The 22,854-nt window shown below is 46.7% G+C and overlaps 1 protein-coding gene across 1 annotated transcript; it reads right to left on the bottom strand.

Moving 5' to 3' along the window:
• Positions 1 to 911: 911 nt before the first annotated feature.
• LOC123046102 (phenylalanine ammonia-lyase-like) lies at positions 912 to 3,582 on the bottom strand. The gene is made up of 2 exons (XM_044469389.1): positions 3,035 to 3,582; positions 912 to 2,934 (listed from the first exon to the last, which is right to left on the bottom strand). Exons 1-2 carry the CDS (start codon positions 3,427 to 3,429, stop codon positions 1,188 to 1,190), a joined length of 2,142 nt encoding a protein of 713 aa, XP_044325324.1. The 5' UTR covers positions 3,430 to 3,582; the 3' UTR covers positions 912 to 1,187.
• Positions 3,583 to 22,854: the final 19,272 nt, after the last annotated feature.

Here is a 22,854-nt window from a genome sequence, read left to right as displayed (position 1 = left end):
TTCAGTCGCTGCAGGTGGGACCCCTACGACCTGCAGCGGGGTTGGCGGACACGTCCGAGCACGCCCGGTCGCCCCCATATTCGCCCCATATTTGGGCTGGATATGAAGGGTGTCGGTCAGCCCAGGCGTTTGAGGCCCGTTTGAGGCGCCCGGCTGGGTCGAAATTTCGTCACCGGGCAGCCCGGGCGTTTGAGGAGCGTTTGGGATGCTCAGCTGTAGATGCTCTAACACCAGACAATTTTGATCTTTCTGTTTTAGAAGTATAGACATACTGTTATGTGGTCTCTAACTTCAGCTAAATAACACAACTCATGGAAATACGATGAAAATATATAGAGTATTAAAGTAAAAAACTAAAAAATGAGGAGAAAAAACATGAAGATGTTAGAGTATATATTTTTCAATATCAAAGTGGGAACTGGGAACTAGTGAAATTCTAGGATAAAAAATGAAACTTAAAAGGAAAAGGCAAGTTATTATTCAAAAGTAGAGAATTGGAGAAAGCTGGTGATTGATCATAAAATGTGTCAAGTCTCTAAAACGTCTTGGATTTATTTATAGAGGTAGTATTTGGGTTTTGCTGCCGACAAGAAATAAAATCTTTATTTATCTAAAATATGTTTGTATCGCCAAGTGAAATCGGATAACATCGTAGACTCAAATTGGTAAATAGCAACACGTGGATACAAGACTAAGAAGAGAAGCCATCACATCGTGTTGATGGAACAGCCACTATAGAGATATAACTGACTAGTGATTATCTGGGAACTAATTTAACTTTCTTGTCCGCGGTCTATGTTGATGCATCGTTTCCACACACCATATAACATGCCAACAATAGATTATTTGCAATTAAGAAAGCACAATAGATTCTTTGCATTGTTCCAAGTTGTCTCAAGACCACTAGACCATTGATCTCAAAAAAGGGACAAGTAAATTTATCATGAATATTTATCACATATTGTACCCTTTTTAACTTACATGACAGTAGTTCTATTGGCTACCTATCGCTACCAAAGCATGCAATTGCAATTTTTGGCAACAACCTAGTAGCTTTGTAATAACATTACAAAACATCGGCTTCTAAGAAAATCCAATGAAAAAACAGTATTATCACTTATCAGCTAAGAATATCTGAAGCCTTCTGAACTTTGAAGCACTCTATCTTCTCTTCAAGTTCTTGATCCTCAGCAGATAGGTAGGGGCTCACCGTTCCACCCCTTGAGACACTCAAGTAGTGCATCAATGTGCTTGCCCTGGTTCATAGCAACGAACACCTTGTCCACCTCTTCACCGGGAGACCTAGTCTTCTCCCCGGTCAAATACTCAGTTCCAAGCTCCTTGCGCACGAATCGGTAGAGAGGGTATGATCGACATTCGGTGATACGGTTTTGTTGTGTAGCAGTACCGTTCTCCACGGCACTTCGGGCAGCCTCGACCTCCTTTGGAAGCACTGCACGGAGCTCCTGTTCAAATATGGCAAGTTTAGCAAACACTGATGTCTCCGCATCGCGCTCAGCCTCACCATTGGCCAAGGCATGCTCCACGAGAACTGCACGCATCTTCTGCATCAGTGGGTAGTTGGCGCTGCAGGGGTCATCCGCGTAAGCGAACACCGCCTCACGGTCGATTGTGAGCAACAAGTCCTTCTCACAGAAGCGCGCATTGTGGAGATGACCATTGTTGTTGGTGCTCAGTGTCTTCCTAGCCACAGTCTTCACACAACTCTTCACGGCATTCTTGACATTCTCCTCAAGGTGGCGGAGGTCGATAGCCTGGCACAACGCGACCAAGAATGTCGAGGACATGAGCTTCAGTATGTCAATGGCCTCGGCAGTCTTCCTTGAGGAGATGAGGCCAAGAGAGTTGACATCTTGGTTGTGCTGCTCTGCGCTCTGGACATGGTTGGTCACAGGGTTGCCCAAGAACTGGAGCTCGGAGCAGTACGAGGCCATGGCAATCTCGGCACCCTTGAAGCCATAGTCCAAGCTCGGGTTGCGCCCACCAGAGAGGTTGGAAGGAAGACCGTTGTTGTAGAAGTCGTTCACCAACTCTGAGAATTGGGCAAACATGAGCTTGCCAATCGCAGCAATGGCAAGCCTGGTGTTGTCCATAGACACACCGATTGGTGTGCCCTGGAAGTTTCCACCATGGATAGCCTTGTCGCGAGAGACGTCGATGAGTGGGTTGTCGTTGACGGAGTTGATCTCTCGCTCAATGGACTTGGTGGCAGCACGGATGACCTCAATCTGAGGACCGAGCCACTGCGGTGATGTGCGGAGTGCATATCTATCTTGCTTTGGCTTCATCAATGGGTCGAGCTCGCCGAGCTTCTTAGCAAGCATCATGTAGGAGCTGCCTTCAAGTATGTGCTCCATGATGGCGGCAGCCTCGATCTGCCCAGGGTGGTGCTTCAACTTATGGGTCAAGTGGTCGGTGTACTCCGGCTTGCCGTTCATGACCTCACAGAAGACAGCCGACAGGACCTCTGCAAGGAGGCTAAGGATGTTAGCCTCGAAAAGGACCATGGATGCAAGCCCTGAGCCAACTGCTGTGCCGTTCACCATGGCAAGGCCTTCCTTGGGCTGCAACTCGAAGAAGCCATGCTGGATGCCAGCAATCTTAAATGCCTCCACCGCGTTAACCTTGGTGCCATCCGGAGCCGTGGCGATGGAGTTTGGGCGGCCGGTTACCAGTCCCGCAATATAGGAAAGCGGGACCAGGTCACCAGACGCGGTGATAGTGCCCCTAAGCGGTAGGCATGGTGTCACGTTGGCGTTGAGGAGCGTGGCGATCGTCTCGAGGATCTCGAAGCGGATGCCAGAATATCCCTGAAGCAGGGTGTTGACACGCACGAGCATGGCTGCCCTCGTCGCCGCAGCAGGCAGAACGTGGCCGTCGCTGCCGTTGCCGAAGGCTCCAGCGTTAAGGAATCTGAACAGACAAGCAACACACGAAAAAATAAGTCTTCCAGAACTCAGAGACAGAGATGATCAACATGTGAAATATAATTTGTTCGTGGTTTAATTCATACCGGATGAGCTCCCTCTGGAGAGCGCCGCCCTCCTTGGTCCTCCGGTGAGAGGTGGCGCCGAAGCCTGTGGTGACACCGTAGCTGTCGGTGCCGTTCATCATGCTGTTCATGACCCAGTCGCTGCTCTCCTTGACGCGGCCGCGAGCGGACTCGTCGAGCTCCACCCTGGTGTCGCTGCCGGCAGCCACCGCGGCGACCATGGCAATGGTCAGGCTGGCGCCCTCCATCGTCACCACCGGCTTACGGTACTCCTCGACCATCCGCTTCACGGCATCCAAGTGGCTGCCGGACAGCTCCTCCGCCGCCTTCCCCCAGTTGAGCGGGTCGGCCCGCGCCGGCTGCGCCACACACAGGCCATCGCCGTTGGCGGCAACGTGCCCGTTCTCGCACTCCATGGAGATATGCAAAGAAGTGCTAAAGCAAGTAAGCTAGAAGCCGGGCGGGTGTATGCGTATCTGGATGAATTCTGGAAGTGGTGATGGATTGATCGGTGGCGCTGAAGAGGAGCTCAAACTGCAGAAGAAGGTGAGGCTCTTCTTGGAGATGAACGGAGGGAGAAGACGGGTTAAATAGGAAGCGCAGCTGGGCAGGGTGGGACGGGGGTTGGGTTGGTGTGGAATGTGGACCTGAAGGCGGGATTGACCGCTGGATTGGTGGGTGCACCAGTGGCCGTTGGAGCGCACGGACCGGGTGGTGACTACGCACAGGCGCTCGGTGGCGGCGTCGTGGCAGCTGCGCTTGGCCGGGGTGCGCAAGATGGTTGGTGCGGGGAAGAGAGGCAGAGCACGCTGCTCTACTGTCTTCCATTTCGAGTTGAACGTCAGGTGCTCGGCCGTTTGTGCAGGCAGACGCACAGGCACATGGTTGTTCCTCCTTTCTTTGCTTCAGAGTGTTTGCCCATGTCGGCGCTCACCTCCATTTTATTGTGTACTCGCATGCTCAAGCGTTCAGTGTTAATCATGCATCATGTGCCTGTGTGTTAACCTACTTCATCAAAGCGAGTATAGTGTTCTCCTATTGGTGCACTGGAGTGGCGTCGGCTGCTTTGCTGAAGGTAGCTTTACCTAATTGATGCCTGAAACGCTGTACTTGGAGATCCGAACATGCAACTTGTACTAATGTAAGCATGTTCTTTTGTCGACATTGGAACATTTAAAATAAGCGGGGCGGCTGCTTACACCATCTACTAGTAGTAGTATAAAACTGCAAGAAAAGAAATCTTAGAGAACAGTTACACGGTCCTTGCTTTGACAGAGTAGCTTGGATTGTTTCTCCACAAAATGCGAGTGGGGTTCTGCTGCCCACTAGGAGTTGTTAGCTGCTATTGATCCATAGGCCTTTCACTAGTATTTTCTTCGGGGTGCGATGAACGCCACATATTCTATTTAAATTCAGGGTAGCAGTAGGTCATATGGTTTTGACTGAACTCGTGAGCTTCAGTATTTTCTGATGCAATTTGACGCTTTCAAGCTGTTTTCCGGACATTATGAATTAATTAGTTGGGTAGAACCTATCGTCATTCCCGAGCAGTTCAGTGCGCTGGCCCCGCGTGAAGATCCATTCTCGCTTTCTCAGTGCACACTTGACTTGGCACACTTGACTGGAAACTATGGAATGATTTCTTCGAAGGTTACATCTTCATGTTTCTCTCTTCTTCTTCTTCTTCTTTGTTGAGGCGGAATTGATGTTCTCCTTCTCAAAGATTGGAGTTTGGGTAATCTGCATCGGTAACTGCAAGGAATTTTCACTGCTGCTGTCTGTAATTTGCACTGAAGATCAGTCGTTCGTGAGACATCTCTCGACTGTGACTGCAGTAGTGAGTGGGCAAGTGAGCCCCAAGCTGCAGCAGCATGTGGTTGGTTTTCCGTTCAATTTCTGTACGCTGCTTTGGGGGAGCTGCTGGATCACTCGATCAGAGTCCAGATCGAGCCAAATTGCACGTACAGACGCGTCATTTTAGCCCTCCACTCCGACAGTTCCACCCACGAGGAGCGAAAACGGAAGGAACGGCCAGCGTTCTCGGGTCTGGGTCTCGTCGGTCATCCTCGTGCACACCGTCGCAGGCGTGCGTGCGTGCGAGAGAAAAGGTTGGTGGGTCAAGTCGTTGGTCACACAGAGTCAAAATGTGCCTCTAAAAAACAACACGCCCGGAAAAGTTGGATCGCAGGAGGCGATCAAGGAGGCGACTAGGGGTTTCTTGTGCGCCGCCGGTGACGCCGCCGGTTCCCTCTCTCTTCGTCGGCCGCTTCGGCGGCGGGAGGGAGGGGGAACCTCAAGTCTGTTCACTAGGTGGGCGTGTGGTAGGGTTAGGGTTGAGGGAGACGCTGCCGAGACCGTTGCGGTGGTGTCGTGTCGGAATAAGGTTCTCCGGGCTCCATTCGCGGTCAGGTGAGGCTTTTGCCTTCGTCTAGGAGCCAGCGGTGTTGGGGATCCCCGGATCTCGTCGAGGTCGCGGACTATGGTGGTTGGAGGTTCATCGGCACTGGCCGTTTGGATCCTCGGATGGACGATGGAGGCAGGGAGACGAAGACCTTTCTTCTTCCTTGTTGGTATGATTTGCTGTTGTTCTTCTTCTCCTTCCTCTGCGCTGATGCTGGTGGGAGTTCCTGCTTTGCCCAGGCGGATGGCCCGGCCGTGGTGCTGGACCGGTCGGATGACTCGAGTTCTCTTCCTTCCGGAAGGGACACTTTTCGTGGTACTCAAAGACAAAGATGGCGGCGGTTGTTGCAGGTGTGTCGGATTGATGTCCATGCCCTCTCAGCGCTGGTGTCAAAAAAGGAGGAAGCAGCGTGGCGGCAATTGTACCATGGTCGAAGATGATGACCTGTTTGCGACTGGTTGCAGATCCTTCTGCTGCAGGGGTCTTCTCTCACGATTCAGGGATGATGACACAGGGCTCCGGAGATCTTCTTGTGTTATGGTCGTCTTAGGGTACTCTAGGTGTTCATGGTCCTTTGTGTTTGCGTTTCAGCGTGCTTGTAAGGGTCACCTACTTTGTACTGATTCGTGATTTGAATGGAGATTTTTCTCAAAAAAAATGTGCCTCTAAAAATAGTTGGTGGGTCAGTCGGATGCATACATACATGGCACATTCTTGTTTCTGGTCCAGTCTATCGGAAAAAGGTTATATATTTCTTTTTTCCGGGAAGAAGAAGAATTTTTTTTGAAGAAGTTTGGTGGCAGCATAGCCGATTTTTTGGAGGAGAGAATGCATGCATGTCGTTTGGCCGTGCTCATGCGAAACTACTTACCGAGCCATATCGTGGAAAATTCCTGTGGCCTTTGGTCTCTAGCTACATGCGCAGCCTTTTCCACGCACATACAGCTTGTTGCCTTTAGGCTTTAGACACGTCTCTGTTACGAAAGCCATTCAACATGTCCATGCAGTTTCTTCCCAATGAGCGAAAACCCTTTCCGGCTAACTGAGGCACGATTTACGCCAGTCGAGGGCATAAAGCCAAACACAAGTCAAGAAATATTCAGCATGCGAGCATGCATAGTTTTTCCGACTCTGTGTTTATATTTGACTTGTTTGACGAGCACGAGCGCGTTGTTGTTTGACATTGTCAATGATTGCCAACAACTCCGCTTATTATCAGCGATCATTTTGTTGACTGAAAATTACTTGCGTATGTCCAGGACTCAAAGACATGCTTGGTTATAGACTTATAGTAGTAGTATTATAGACAGATTTTACGTACTAATAATACAGTAATTAGCCGTGCACGTGCTACCAACCCTAAGCTTCAACACTCAATAGACAGCATTCCCTCGGTGGGTTGGTGAGAGTGAGACACGTGAAGAAAAATCACTGGACGAGTTCAACTGATACAGTAGTGAACATGGCACTTGGCCTATGGCTGCAGCTAATGGCGGTTGCGGGATTGCTAACGTCAGTGCTTCCGTCTTCTCCCCCTATCTCCGTTTTTTGAAAGTTGTATTTTTCTCTCCCAGCTACTATTGAAATGTGAGTTTATTCTTGGTTTCTAAGCTTATATAAGACCGGGTAATTTTGATCCTTGTCTTTTAGTACTTGACATACTGGTATGTGGTCTTTTAACTTCAGTTAAACAACGCAGCTCATGAAAATATGACAAAACTTTTGTTTTTGAAAAGGAGGTTGAAACACCCGGCCTCCACATCATCACCATGCACACAACCATTATAATTAATTACTAAGAAGATTACGTAACAACAACAACCACGACAGAACCATTACAAGAGAGATGAGTAAAACAAATATGACGAAGTCGATTTCTCCCGCTACAACACCTCCAGGAAGGGGTACACGACCTCGTGTCGTCGTCGTCATGTCCGACTAAAGATGCGCAGGACTAAGATTTTCATCATATTTGCCGAGATCAACCACTGAAGACCAGTACATCGAAAAAATATATAAAATATAAAACCAAACTAGAAACTCTGAATAAAAATCACGAGGACAATAGAAAAAACACATTCTAATGTTGAAGGGGCAACTATTGAAATTCTAGGATACAAAATTGAAAACTTAGGAGGGAAAAGTCGAAATACTATTCAAAAAGTAGGGAACGTGAGAAAGCTCAAGATTACTCATAAAGGTCCATAAATAATTTGAGATGTAATTGATTTTCCTTGTTTTTTCAAAATCATTTTATTTTATCTTTATTTATTCATCTTAAAGTATCCTAGATATTTAATGCATCTTTCTAAATTTCATTGCCACTACTATTCTGATTAATTTAATCCAAATTCTATGGCTTTTACTCTATGCCATGAAAAATACAGATCTTCTATTTTTGTAATATTTATTTATTTCCTTTATAACACTTTTGTGTATGTTTCCGACATTTTTTGTGTATCCACTACATGTACCAATCCATCAGCACATCATCCATTATACTTCTTTTGCGGGAATCAATCACACTCTTTTTATTATGCTCATAAGCCAAATATACATTGAAAGTGGACTATCAAATTTGTCTGATTTTGTAGTTTAGAGGCACAAACTAAGCTTAGCTCTTAGTCTTTTTGTTTGTGGGGACACTTAGCTCTTAGTTGATGTGCCATTTATTTTTTCTAGAGACGATTATCTCTGTTTGATTTATCTGCATTTTTTTTTGGGAAATGGAGGCATGCCCCCGGCCTCTGCATCATGATGATGCATACGGCCCTTTTATTAAAATCCAGAAAGTAGCATCATAATTGTCTTACAGCTCGCAAACGGAGCAAAAACAAAAAACAAAAACTGGAAAAATACAAGCTGGCAAGGACAACCGAAACGGTAATATAAAAATAAGGATAAGCTCTCTAGACTCCTATCCTATTATGCGAACGCCATCCGAACCGGTTGAATATACCCCGAGCCACCATCTTCCATTGGTTGCACCCAGTAACCAAAGGCTCCCTGGAGTCCATAAGAGTGAGTAAGGACCACGTACGGATCCAAACTGTAGCTCTGAAGATAACCTGCAAAAAAGTTAAGTTGTGTCGTCTGTTAAAAATCATATCATTTCTGCAGTTCCATATAGCCCATAATAGCGCGCATATTCCAATCCGAATACGAGCTGCCATGTTCTGTTCAATCCCAGCTAACCACGTCCCAAACATAGACACAATATCTACCGGAGCATTGATATTAAAGGCTATATGAATTGTTCTCCAAAGTAACTTGGCAAGTGGGCAATCAATAAATAAATGTTGTATTGTCTCACCCTGAGCACAAAAACAACACCGCGAGTTTCCTACCCATCGCCTCTTAAGAAGGTTGTCCTATGTGAGAATAACTTGCTTGTGAATAAACCACATAAAGATTTTAATCCGCAAAGGAACTCTAACCTTCCAAATATGCAAAGACCTTGAGAGGGGCCAGAATTAATCAAATCCGTATAAAAAGATTTCACAGTAAATATCCCATTTTTAGTTAACTTCCAATTTGTTGAGTCCGGCATGTCCGAGAGTCGAACTTCAATCAACCTCCGAACCAAGTGCATCCAGGCTGTCCACCTCTCACCCACTAACGTACGTCTGAACTGGATGTTCAAGGGTATAGTTTGAAGGACTATACCTACGTACTCCTCCTTTCGTTGGACAATATTGTATATGGTAGGATATTGTAAGGCCAGAGGCGTCTCTCCTAGCCACGTATCCTCCTAAAATCGTGTTGACTAAAGGAGTCATGATTATCTGCATGATCCATGATTATCCCCAACATGCCATTACTTAAAACATAGTAGTCCCACAACAGTAAGGTATACTAAGGCCTTGTACAATGCAAGGTGCTTAGGGGAGGTGCTTAGAAAAATAAACTAGTCTTTAGGTAGACGCTTAATTAGGCGCCTCTCCAGTAGAAATAGCACCGGTGCTTCAAAAAAGTTTGGTTTATTTTTCTGAGCACATCCCTAAGCACCTAGCATTGTACAAGCCTAAGGCAAAAACGTTGCCAATTCTCGATCACCAGTTAGGTCTTTGCTTTATCTCATCTGGAATGATCAGTCTTTGCTTTATCTCACCTGAAATGATCAATTCCCACCAAGTCACCAACCACGACCCCGGGGTCAAGATCGTGGGTACATCATCAGCAAACAAAAGAAGAAGAATAGCGTAGACACATCAACCTTGGAATCATGCTTGTGCAGACCGCGGGATGAATACAGGCCTTTGAAAATAGTGGGGAGCACTACCATGCACCAAGTCATTCACTAGTGCTCGGTGGTAGGCAGAAAGCTAGGTTTGAACTTCAGCAGGCACCTACCGCAGCTCTACTCTGCCTGCCGGTCCATTTCGGTATTAAAGCCTTGCCCGCGCCCGACCAAAACGGTACACATACGTCGTCGACACGATCGATCGGGTGGTCACGAAGCGAACAAATGCCCGAGAAATGTATGCCGGGATGTACATGTCGCTGAAACAGGTGCCACGCCATGCAGACGATCGACGCCATGGATGCCTGCCGACGCACGACGAAGCTGGCCACATGAAAATACATGACCCTCGACGTTTTCGAATGGTATAATATGATTTTCGACGTGAAATGTACATAGCTTTGGTCCAGATCTGTCATGCTCGTCGCAGCATTTCCATTAAGAAGACTGGAACCTACTACATGCATGTGTCCGGCTACCCCTATCGCTCTCCGCCCATCGCCGGCGTGCGTGGCCCATGCGTAATGACGCTGGCCAGTGGATCCATGCGCTGCTCTTCAATGCGGATGGAGCGCGCTCCTCCGCCGTACCGGCAAGTTGATCGGCGCCCGGCAGCGACCCGCGGCGCTCTGCTGGACCGGACCGGGAGGCTGGCTGGTTGGTGTTGTTGGTGGCGATGGGTCGTGGGGGGTGGCCTGGCGAGGCGAGCATCCACAGGTTCCACCTACCACACGCAGCGGGAACGGTTGGCGCATGGCGCGCCGGCGAGGTGGTGTGGTAGGTGGGCTGCGTGACGCTTGCTCCACTGCATGCTTGCCACTGTACGCCGCACAAGCTAGGCCAGATGATGACCAAACCAGACCTTCCCGCGGATTGGTTGTTGTGGGCGCGCTCTGTTTGTTGATCCCGGTGGGGCGTGAAGTGACACCAAGACTTGATGTTGCTGGCAGGGACGGATGTGTGCTACCGACAGGATCAGAGTGGTTTTCTCGATGGCAGCATGAAAAAGAATAGTGCGAATGAAGTTTTTCTTTTTCTTTTGTGAGGGGCAGTTCGAGTGAAGTGAAGCATGGTCGCGTGCCTGCAGGCCCAGTAATGCCTTGAGAGACCGGGCTGCCATGACCCAAGAGCATCTGACGGCCCAAATTTTGTGGGCGAGCTATCCTGGGCCCATGTTAGAGAAACAGATAGTTTGACATGCGCATCAAACTCGGCTCTGTGTCCCCGAAATCACTAGTCAGGGTTACCCGGTCACTCCCATCTTGTCGGACGCTGACAACTGCCGCACTGCATGTACATCACTTGTCGCAACTTCAAAGTTTTTTTTCACCCACAAAAAAAAAATTGAAAGTTTTTTTTCGTAGATTCATTTATTCAAAACGTTTTATCTCTTGAACCTTGCGTCCAAATCTCGAATTGTCTTCACCGTTGGATTTCTCACAACTAGATCCCGTGTTAATAGATTTGATAAACTTTTCGTCACAAAGAAAACCAAAAACCGAAGAAACCCGAGAAAAACTATACAAAAAACAAAAACCAGCAAAGAAAAAATGAATGACAAAAAAAGGGGGGCCGGAAGAACTTTTTTTTTTCTTTTTTCCTTTTCGAGAAGCATAGTTGTGCTTCCCATGAAAGGCAAATATGTGCCTCCACGAGAAGTAAATATGTGCTTCTCATGGAAGCACATTTTTATTCGTTCTTCCAGAAGCACACTCGCTGAAGTAAATCTGCGCCTCCACAAGAAGTAAACATATGCTTCTCCTGGAAGTACAAATGTTTTTTTGCACAAAAACTGCGAAAGGAAGTTTTCTAAAACCTAGGGAAAACTGGGCTAAACCATAAAGCAAAAAAACCTAAAAAATCCATCTAAACCCAAAAACGTGTAGAAAAAAATTAAAAAAAGCAATATCCAAAGGAAGTGCCCAGAACATGACATGTTGCGGTGGTTGGACGTACCACTTGGCATACTCCCAGGGCACCAAAAGTGATCCCTGGAGGTCCCCGCAAACATGGCGCCTTTATCTCATGTGTCTCTAGCGCATTTATCCCTCGCTTATAGCGAGTTGGACACATGTACCGCCTCAAGCACTCGCAACCATGGGTCGGGCCAGCTCACGACTGCACAAACTAGCTAGATAGCGTGTTTCTTTTTTGTTTTTTGCTTCCTTTTTTTAACTATTTTCAATTTTTATTTTATTTTTCACTTTTTTAATATTTACAAGTATTCTAAATATTTGTATTTCAAAAAACACTTCGCATATTTTTTGAAAAAAGAATGTGAATCATGCATTTGAAAAAATTGGATGTATAAGAAAAATGTTCCATTTGTACTAAAAAAGTAGACCTTAAAATATATATTTGAGAAAATGTTAATCATGTATATGAAAAATATTAAACATGTATAAAAATGTTTTAGATGTATACCAAAAATGTAAAATGGGTATGAAAACAATAGACAATAATACATATATTTGGAAAAAAATATTAATAATTTATTTAAAATATTAAACATGTAATAAAAAATGTTCTTGACGTATACAAAAAAATCAGTGTGTACAAAAAAATAGGCACCCAAACATATATTTGGAAAACAAATGTTATTGAGGTATATGATAAATGTTAAACCTAAATAAAAATGTTTTAGATTTATACCAATGTGTACAAGAACAATTGGCATCAAAACATATACTCCCTCCAGTTCTTTTTAGTTCGCATATAAGATTTGTCTAAAGTCAAGCCTCGTAAAGTTTGACCAACTTTATAAAAAAAATACCAAGATTCATAATGGGAAATCAATGTCAGTAGATGCATCATGACTTAAATTTTTATATTGTATAACTTTAGCATGGTAGATGTTGATATTTTTTTATATAAATATGGTCAAACTTTATGAAGTTTGATTTCAAACAATTCTCATATGCAGAGTCAAAAAGACCGGAGGGACTATTTGATAAAAGTGTTAATAGTGTATTTTACAAATGTGAAACATGTACTAAAAATGTTCCTGACATATACAAAAAATATATGGTATGTATGAAAAATGTAGAAATGTGTTAAAAACTAAAAAGAAAAGCAAAACAAGAGGAAATAAAGTAAAATATACAAAGAAAAACCAGATGAAAATATCACGCCGAGAAAGAAAGTAAAAAAATTAACCATTGAAAACCGTAAGGAAAAGCACATGAAAAGAAAGAAAGTAAAAATAATAATAAAACCAAAGAAAACCATGAAGAAAACACACAGAAAAAAGAGGAAAACCTAATGAAAACGGAAGTAAACTATAAACAAATAGACAGATAAAAAGAAAGAATGAAAAAACCCAATGAAAACGGGACAAGTTCTACCAATAGACAGCAAAAGAAGAAAACCAGCGGAACTGAGCGAGCAAGCCGCCGGGGCTATTTATCGCATTCAGCGATTTTCGAGAGAACTAACGCGTCGAGGAAACGAGCACGCGGTCGTTTAAAAAAGGGGAATGAAATGGGCGCAGCTAGGGATCAAACGCTGGTCTGCAAGGTAATTCCCTGCACGACTAACCGGCCGCAATCACTTACTGGTTAGTATTAGGATCGTGACCTACTAGAGATGACCAGATCCAGTCTTCTCCGGTTTTTTCTTTGTTTCTCGTTTTTTTCTTTTCTGATTTTTAAAGTTTTCTTTTTTTATTCTCGATTTTGTTTCATTTTTTGTTTTTTCTTTGTTTCTTTTTGTTTCTCATTTGACATTTTTATATACATGTGAAACATGTCTTCAAATACTTATTCAACATTTTTTAAATACCTGTTCAACATTTTTTATATACATAATCAATATGTTTTCAAATGATTTGTTCAAAAAAATTCAAATACTTGTTTTACATTTTTCAAATAATAGCTCAACATTTTTATACATGATTAACATTTTTTCAAATACTTTGTTCAACATATTTTAAAATATTTGTTCTACATTTTTTCAAATACTTGTTCAACATTTTCCAAATACTCGCTTAACATTTTTAAATACTTGTTCAACATTTTTCATATACCCTTACAACATTTTTAGTACTTATTCACATTTTTCAAATACGTGTTCAACATTTTTAATACTTATTCAACATTTTTCAAATTCTTGTTCAACATTTTTTTAATCCCTATTCAACATTTTTTAACTTTTTTTGTAATATATGTATTTAGAATATCTTAAATTATAAACAAAAGTAAGAAAGAAAGCAAAAAAGAAAAAAAAACATGAAAAAACGAAACAGGAAACAATAGTTGCTTACCTGCGTACGTGGGCCAGCCCATATGCTCATTGGCTTCAACAAGTCGCAACGCGCGATTCACTGAACGCGAGAAATAACGATGCCCCGAGCGAGCGAGGTGAGAGCATCTCCTACTGAGCGAGCCAGCGGAGACAAAAAAAAGGAGAAATGGGACGGCCCAGTTGCTACGCCAGAGGTAAATCTTTGAGGTGAGAGAAGCTCTCGACTTGCACTAAGCGAGAAATAGCTCTCATGCTGTGCTTCATTCTCGAGAAAAGAAATTTTTGTCTCATGTGCATTTTCGTTTAGCGCAAGGGCAATTCTAGCATACTTTGTAGAAGCATAGCTTTAAAATTATTTAGAAGACGCTTTTATAATTATTTTTAAGATGTTGGGACCTTGTTCCTTTTCAGATTCTATATTTATTTCTCTTCTATTTCTTATATGTGTGTTTGTATGAATTCTACTTCAACACCAATTCACATCAGTATAAACAAAAATATTCATGTTTCAAGATCACACAATTAAAAACATTGCAAATTCATAATTTATTTATTTATTAATTCAGAATCAAACATAACACGAGGTTCAAATGCATGGTAAAACATCCTCCAAGGCCATAGATCAATCAAAAGCAATATCATCCACATAGCTCTAACATGAAGAGTATCACATGCCACCATAGCCGATACCACTCCCTCTTCCCAAGTGTGCACTAGTGGAGCTTAGTGTATACGGCACACAGGAGCAACATCGTAGCTAGGAACAGGTGTTGCACCGTAGCTAGTAGGAAGAAGTACATCATAGCTTCATTCCCCATAGGGTTGGCGCCCCTCTTCTCCAATACAAATTGAACCATAGCAAGGGCTAAGCTATCTTAAAACCTACCATCAATCTGTTTATAGAACTCAATACTACTATCCATGAGATCATCATAACAAAAACTAGAATTGCCCAGCGAAATAGGAATAGAAAGAAATCCAGGGTAACTTGTATCATGAGATGGGTCCATTCCAGTTGGAATTCCATATAGCTACAACTCTTTTTAAACGAGTCGAAGTCCAGTCTTGTCACTTTCCCATCATCCCGCCATGCTCCCCCCCCCCTATTTTGGCACTCATTGAAGAGCATGCTTTTAGGCCTAATTAGTGTTTCAACGAGTGATTAGCCCCTCTTGGCCTACTAATTTGTTCCCCTTGAAGTCTTGGCCCCCTCTTAAATTTTGCTCAAGCTCCGCCACTACAAGTGTGTGTTACTCCATTCCACCCTATATAGCAAGATCTCCGACCGTCTCATCTCTCGAAAGGTCTCCATTTTTATCCATCCCACTTGTATCCATCATCATGAGCCGATTCTCCACACCTACCATCTCTTGCCTTAGCCTGTTCTCCTCAATAAGAAGTTTACGATCCTCAAAAGTCGGTCTTGCACTTCTCTGTGTACAACCTTCTTTCGCGATTCTCTTTTATCTCTTGACATGTTGTCTACTTCTCTTATTGCTTCTTATCTGCCAGAGGGCACCTCTACTAGATTGAGCCGACGTGTCCTTCCTTCCAATAATCAACTTATCAAGCTTCTCTCCTATTATTGCACATTTCTGTCTCTCTTGGTCTTCTCCTTCGCCCTCCTTCTCCTGCTGGGCCGCCCCTTGCTTGACCCATCGTCATCATCATCATATGAAAACTTTGGAGAGGATGAGGAACTTCACCCCTAGTATCTTTGTGGAACATCGCCATTCCTTGTCATCCGCTTCTCATTGTTTTGGAGAAATGACCAACAATGGTGCAAGGAAAATCCTTTTCCTTTTGACTTGGGGTTTGCTTGTACCTCTCTTGAGCGCACTTGGCCTACACCATTCAATTGGAAGATAGTTTTATGAGCAATGATAGTTGAAAAATGTGCTAAATTTGTAGTGGATAAAGGTTATACCAGCACTCACATAGTCATCAATGGCACCACTAGGTGGCATGTTCTTCTCTTGATATATATGACCCACCCACCGGTTGCAAATCTCAAGGATCAAACTCCATACAATGTGAGCTCCAGGTCATAAGTGAAATTAGTCACGAGGTTTTGGGGTGGTGGCCATGCCAACGGCAGAGAGTGTGGCTACCGGCTAAAGGTAGTAACGCAGGTGGGAGCTAAAAAAATTGTTGGCTCCAAAATTGCTATGCTAGAGTGCATTGTATGTTCCCTCTGACTTCCTCTAAGTATAAAGCCTATATGGTTGTTTCATAGGTCTTTAAGAAAAAAATGGATATAAATGAGCTTTAGGGAATCTTCTAAAGTGGTCTTTTCCTTTCTTTTAGCAGTTGTTTTTAGAGGTGTGGTTAGAGAATCTGCTAGGGTTGCTCTAAGTTTAGGTTTGCATGCCCAATTGGCCTCCTTCCCGCTCAGAGTGTTCACTAGTTCACCGCAATGTGGGCGACATGCATGTACGTGTGGTTATGTGGATGTAGATGTTTATGTACGTTAGACAACTTGCAAGGAGTCTGGTTCCATCCAACACTTTCGTCCCTATGAGTATTGAGCATTGCCGTGTCAATTTGAATAACAAATAGATTTCTGAAGGCGATGGTATTGCGTTGGTCCATGGATGCGTCTTGAAAGAGTTGGCACTTTGTAGTGCTAGCAATTGCACTAGATTTGGTTGTAGGATTGGGATTGACCTTCATTTAGCTTCATGTATATTATTGTCGGCTCGGTGTTTGTGTTCGAGTGCGGTGTTTTAAAGGATGGGCTCCAGGGAGCCTATTATTGATATTTTTTCAATACCATTTAAATGTGTGAAAAAGATTCAACTTTTTGCAAATACATGAAATAATGTGATTATTTGCATCCTACACAAAAAAGACAAAAATATGGCCCAAATACAACAACATGCGAACATATATGTTAATGAAATTTCTTACATATATACTACACATATGAGTATCTGCATTTGTTTTCAGAATATATATATTTTTGGTGTAGAAAATGTTTTTCGATGAAAAGAAGGCTCGTCCACCAAATGCATTATGCGGTTTGCGCCCATGCTATTTGAGACTTGTGGCTGCGAACTTAATGACACTGCCCATTGTTGAGTAAGTAGGCAATCTTTCAATTAATTTAATCCAGAAAATAATCATGAACATGGCATTGACAGAATTAACGACATGCTGATTAAGTTCTAGACAAGCACAAACAGTAGACGCATCTACACATAATGCTGCTAGTACTGCTAAAATGGAAATAAATAGGAGCGTGATAAACGAGTTATACCCTCCAGTAGGGCAGACAGAAACTGCGGCGGCGGTGGTTGCAGCAGCGGCGTCCTCTGCGGCCTTCTTGTCGGCTTCGATCTTCTCGGCGGCGGCACGTTGGCGTCGGTGGACATGATGATGACGAAGACGACGCAGACGTAGAGGAAGTAGACGAACAGAGGCGAGCAGTCGCGTAGTCGCTTCCCAAAAAACTAATCGCCCCTCTCCCATAAAGGATCCGGATAGGTGGGGTTTCGAAGACCTACTCTCCCGTCGATCGTGTACGCGGCGGACGGGATGGAGTCACCGGCGGTAGCAACAACAAAAGGAACGACCGTGGGTGTGGAGGCAGAGATGTGATCTGCCCACATCCGTCACTCTTGCAACCCGCGTGGAGCGGCGGAGGAGAAGTGCGCGAGGGCATCTTCTAGTCTCAAGTTCCAATAATATGTGGAAAAGAATCCCTTATAAGAACGTCTAATTTCTTCTTCATTAGCGAGGTGGGACTGAAATGGACTGGATCGAGATGTGTGGCCCTTCGTCATCATCAAGAGAATTGAATAGATGGACGGCTCGATGGCTGGCGCGTCTCGGGCGGCACCTGAGGCGTCCGCCGCGATCCAGCCGGACAGGTGCTTGCACGGCGGGGGAAGGCAGATCGGCGGCCGTTTCTGGATCCTAGCAGGGTCGGACAAGGACGACGACGACGACGATCTCGCCGGCGAGTCGACGGAGGATTACTCACCCACGCCGTCAGATGTGATCTACGAAGCATTCAACCCGGGGTATTCGGAGGAGGAGGAGGTGGCCACGATTGTTGACGGGGTCGTGCCGCTGGACGATCTGGCGAGACGAGGATTGCATTCCGAAGAGAGAGTGGAGGTGGTACGCCGGATCATTCACCGGAGGTCGACGGCGGCAGCCGCGGGTCGGGCATGGAAAGGGCCTCTTCCGAAGGTATGTATCAAACCCGTTACTTTAGCTGATTTCTTCGATTCCGATTCTTGGACTCGCGTTGTTCGTAAGAAGAAGAAAAGGAAAAGCAGGTTCAACGTGCAGCCGCCGGCGCCGGTGACGACCTCCGAGGGCTGTGCGTTTGAACGAGTTTTTGGGCCAGTCTGGGCTGGTGTTGGAGCAGACTAGCACTAGTCAGGTGGCCCAACATGGGGGTGTGCTAGTCGGGCCAAGTTCAGACGCAATTGCTGGGTATGAGGCCCAGTCAATTAGCGCTGCGCGCGATGTTGATCACGTCGACTGCGAGGCGACGACGCTACATAACTCCTCGCTGCCGCCGTCTAGGGTTCGTCGTTGCGCCAAGCCCGGTTTCCCTTCGTGTGGAATCGGACGGGCAGCACGTATTCCTCCTCCTGGCATGGCCGGGGGGCATGGCGTAGGCAACTACGGACCGAGGCCATCGGGGGCTACCACAGGCACGCATGCGGGGCGAGGTTCAACCCATCCGGCGCCGGCTACTGTGAACGGCCGAAGCACTGCGGTTGCTCCTGGCCAGCGCCCATCGGGGTTGGGAGCGGGGCCGAGACCAGCGCCGGGAGGGTCTTCTTCGACGGGGCCGCGACCGGCTGCAGGCGGGACTGCTTCGTTGGGGCCGAGGCCAGCAGCGCCCCCTGGGCCGGCTATGCCAGGTCGGGGTGGTGCTTCAGGTGGGCAAAGGCCGCCGGCGCCCGGCGCTGCTGCTGTCGCCGTGCAGCGCAAGCCGCCTCCGGCGCAGGCGTTTCAGCCAAGGGCACCGCCCCCTCATGTCGCTGCCAGGCCTCCTCAACGCTCAGGACCGGTGCCGAACGCGACGACGCAGCAAGGGGGCGTGGTGGCGCGGGACTCAACCGTGCTCATACTACGGCGCCTCGGGGTCAGTGGGGCGATGATGGCATTGACGCGTATGGCGAGGGTCAGCATCGTGGGTCCTCCTCGGCCGGCGGTGGGCGAGGTTATGCCTGGCAGAGTGATGGAACGGCTGAAAGACCCTTCCTTGGACCTACAGGTGGATTCGTCGAGGGCGCCTCTGGCCTGGATCGCCGGACGAGAGGTGGGTTCCGAGGACATCGTGGTGGTCGCGGTGGGAGGAACCGGTTCCGACAGCCTCCTCCCTCGACGGCCATGGCAGAGCCCACGACCTCTTCTGAGTTGCCCATGACTGGTCAGACGCGCACTCTATCTGGTGAGGCTATGGAGGTGGTAACGGCGCTGGCCGCTACTGAGGTTCCGGTGTCTGAGCCAGAAGTGGCGCCTGCTTCTCAAGCTGCTGACCAGTCTGAGGAAGAGAGAGCTTCTAAGTGGGCAAGGAAAAAAGAAAAGATGCTATGTTATCGGTGTGGAGAGCGAGGCCATTTCATTGCTGAGTGTGTTACTGAGCTTTGTGACACCTGCCTCAAACCAGCGCACGACATGGGAGAGTGCCCGATACTGAGGGATCTGATGCCGAGTATCACGATTTACGGTGTCTGCTGTGCTGAGTTGATGTTCTTTGAGTCTCCCTGTGCGGAGGAGGTTCCTGAGGAGGCTGAGAGCTCGACCACGGGTGTGGTCAAAGTCACGAAAGGTGACGTTTCTGAGGCTCAGATAATCAAGCGACTCAGGGAGTTAGCTCCGGGGGACTTTCAGTGGGAGCTTATTCGCCTTGAGGACAACAGCTATAAGGTTGAGTTTCTGAATGCCGAGGACTTGGAGCGGCTTCTCAGTTTTGGGATGTGCAGAGTTCCTGGAACTGAGTGTATTCTTGAGTTTCTTGAGTGGAAGAGAGTGGAGCCGCAGGGAAAACCACTCACTCAGGTTTGGTTGAGGTTCTCGGGAGTCCCATCCAAACTGGTTCGGGATGTTCGGGTTGCCGCAAGTTTGGGGATTCTGGTTGGCAGACCTGAGAGAGTTGATATGCCCTTCACACGGGCCAACGGGGTGGCTAGGGTGTTGGTCAGTGTGCTAGATATCGAGTTCGTTCCTGATGTCGTCAAGTGGACGCATAAGGGCCTCGTTTATAACATAGATATTGAGTTTGAGGATTCTGAGTACTTCACTCAGGCTTTGGCGGGGATAGATGTGGACAGGCATGATAAGAACGATGGCTCAGGTAACTCGGAGGAACGACAGGGGGATGATGGGCATGAGTTGCCCAGTGGCCCGGTAGCTGACCCTCTGACGCCCGGAAATGGGGTGGCTCCTTCTACGACAGTCCCTATGAGTACCTTGAGATTCGGATCATTTCAGGCGGTTTCTGCGCCATCCAGGTTGTGGAGCGACAGGGTTGATTCTGAGGATGTGTTTGAGCACTCGTTGCCTTCACTGGACTTTGCCGAGCCTCCGGGCTCTCCGGTTGGGAGGGACGGTCTTCAGCAGGTGACCTCTCCCACTTCTGCTGGCGCGCTGCTTGGGGGGTCTCCGTCTGGTCCGACGGCTGGGGTGGCGTCGTCGCCCTGTGACGGCGGGTCAGCTCTGGGAGGAGGGCTCGGGCAGGAGGCCTTGGCTCTCCCCCCATCTTCGATTGACCGGATGGCCGGATCTGGAGAGTCATGGCGACTGCCGGGTTGGGTGAGGCGCGGTGGCAGGCGGCCCCTGCCCTCTCTCCTTTGCATAGGTCACCTGGTGGGGAGTCTGGGCAGGCGGCCCAGACTCATATGGCCCCACGCTTGCCGGCTGTCGACGCCGGGTCTTCGTCTGCTTTTTCTGGGCTGTCCGTTGGAGGTGGGGCAGGAGGCCCTACCCCCAACGGGGCCACCAAAGAGGCGGTCATCGCTTTTGGTGGCATTCCGGATCCTGTGTCTGAGGGCCGACGGATGAGCTGTCGCCTTCAGGACAAGGGGGATGTTGATGATATACAGCTGAGGTGCGCCATGCGGGCGGCCAAGCTTCGTGACATGGAGGTCACTACGGGTATGTCAGTCAATATTTCCAATTCTATTTTGCATTTTAATAATGATGAGATCATCCACAATGCAAATGAGCCAGGAGTTTCACTAGGTAGTAATGATAGTGAAATTTCAAAATCTATTAATGATATTCTCGACCCAGAAGCGGATCGTGCTTTAGAATTAATCCGTAACATAGCTGCGGTTAAACCCATGAACGATTCGGATATTGATGCTTTGGGTGTTAGGGTACTCGATTCGTTGTGTGCGGATCTTGCCCATCCACTCACTGAGATTCAGGAGGAGGATGGCTTGTTACCCCGGGAGAAGAGTACTCCGGTAGAGGAGCTTGAGGTTAGAGCCGCAGAACTCGGTTGTGAGGACCGGGTGGAGGAGGAGAACAAACCTAAGCGAAAGTGGAGGCGTAAGATTTATCCAACATCCGCATACAATCGCCACTTCACATAAGAAATCATACATCATACAGAGTACACACATAGTCCGACTACGGACGAAGCCAAAAGAAAAGAAGATAACCCAACTGCTAGATCCCCGATCGTCCCAACTGGGCTCCACTACTGATCAACATGAAACGAAACATAGCAACGACCAAGGTCTTCGTTGAGCTCCCATCTGAGCTCGGTTGCATCACCTGCACTGGTATCATCGGCACCTGCAACTGTTGTGATAGTATCTGGTGAGTCATGAGGACTCAGCAATCTCAAAACCCGCGAGATCAAGACTATTTAAGCTTAAGGGTAGGAAGTGGTAAAGTGGTGAGGTTGCAGCAGCGACTAAGCATATATGGTGGCTAACATACGCAAATAAGAGCGAGAAGAGAGCAAATGGAACGGTCGTGAAGCTAGCAATGATCAAGAAGTGATCCTGAACTCCTACTTATGTCAAACATAACCCAAAAACTGTGTTCACTTCCCGGACTCCGCCGAAAAGAGACCATCACGGCTACACACGCGGTTGATGCGTTTTAAATCGGATCTGGTGTCAAGTTATCTACAACCGGACATTAACAAATTCCCATCTGCCTCATAACCGCGGGCACGGCTTTCGAAAGATAATATACCCTGCAGGGGTGTCCCAACTTAGCCCATCACAAGCTCTCACGGTCAACGAAGGATATACCTTCTCCCGGAAAGACCCGATCAGCCTCGGAATCCCGGTTCGCAAGACATTTCGACAATGGTAAAACAAGACCAGCAAAGCCGCCCGATGTGCCGACAAATCCCGATAGGAGCTGCACATATCTCGTTCTCAGGGCACACCGGACGAGACATCCTACGAGTAAAACCATACCTCAAGTTTCCCCGAGGTGGCCCCGCAGTCTACTCAGTTCGGACCAACACTCGAAGGAGCACTGGCCCGGGGGGGTTAAAATAAAGATGACCCTTGAGTCTGCAGAACCCAAGGGAAAAAGACTTAGGTGGCAAATGGTAAAACCAAGGTTGGGCCTTGCTGGAGGAGTTTTATTCAAAGCGAACTGTCAAGGGGGTCCCATAAATCACCCAACCGCGTAAGGAACGCAAAATCCGGGAACATAACACCGGTATGACGGAAACTAGGGCGGCAAGAGTGGAACAAAACACCAGGCATAAAGCCGAGTCTTCCACCCTTTACCAAATATATAGATGCATTAATAATATAAGAGATATTGTGATATCCCAATCATAATCCTGTCCATCATGGAGCAATCTTCAACTTCACCTGCAACTAACAACGCTATAAGAGGGGCTGAGCAAAGCGGTAACATAGCCAAACAACGGTTTGCTAGGAAGGGTGAAAGGTTAGAGGCTGACATGGCTGAAGGAAATATGCCCTAGAGGCAATAACAAAGTTATTATTT

This window comes from Triticum aestivum, chromosome 2B (genome assembly GCF_018294505.1).
Source record: "Triticum aestivum cultivar Chinese Spring chromosome 2B, IWGSC CS RefSeq v2.1, whole genome shotgun sequence".
Lineage (NCBI taxonomy): Eukaryota > Viridiplantae > Streptophyta > Magnoliopsida > Poales > Poaceae > Triticum > Triticum aestivum.
The sequence above is the reverse complement of the archived record's forward strand: the minus strand, read 5'-3'. Positions and strand labels throughout refer to the sequence as shown.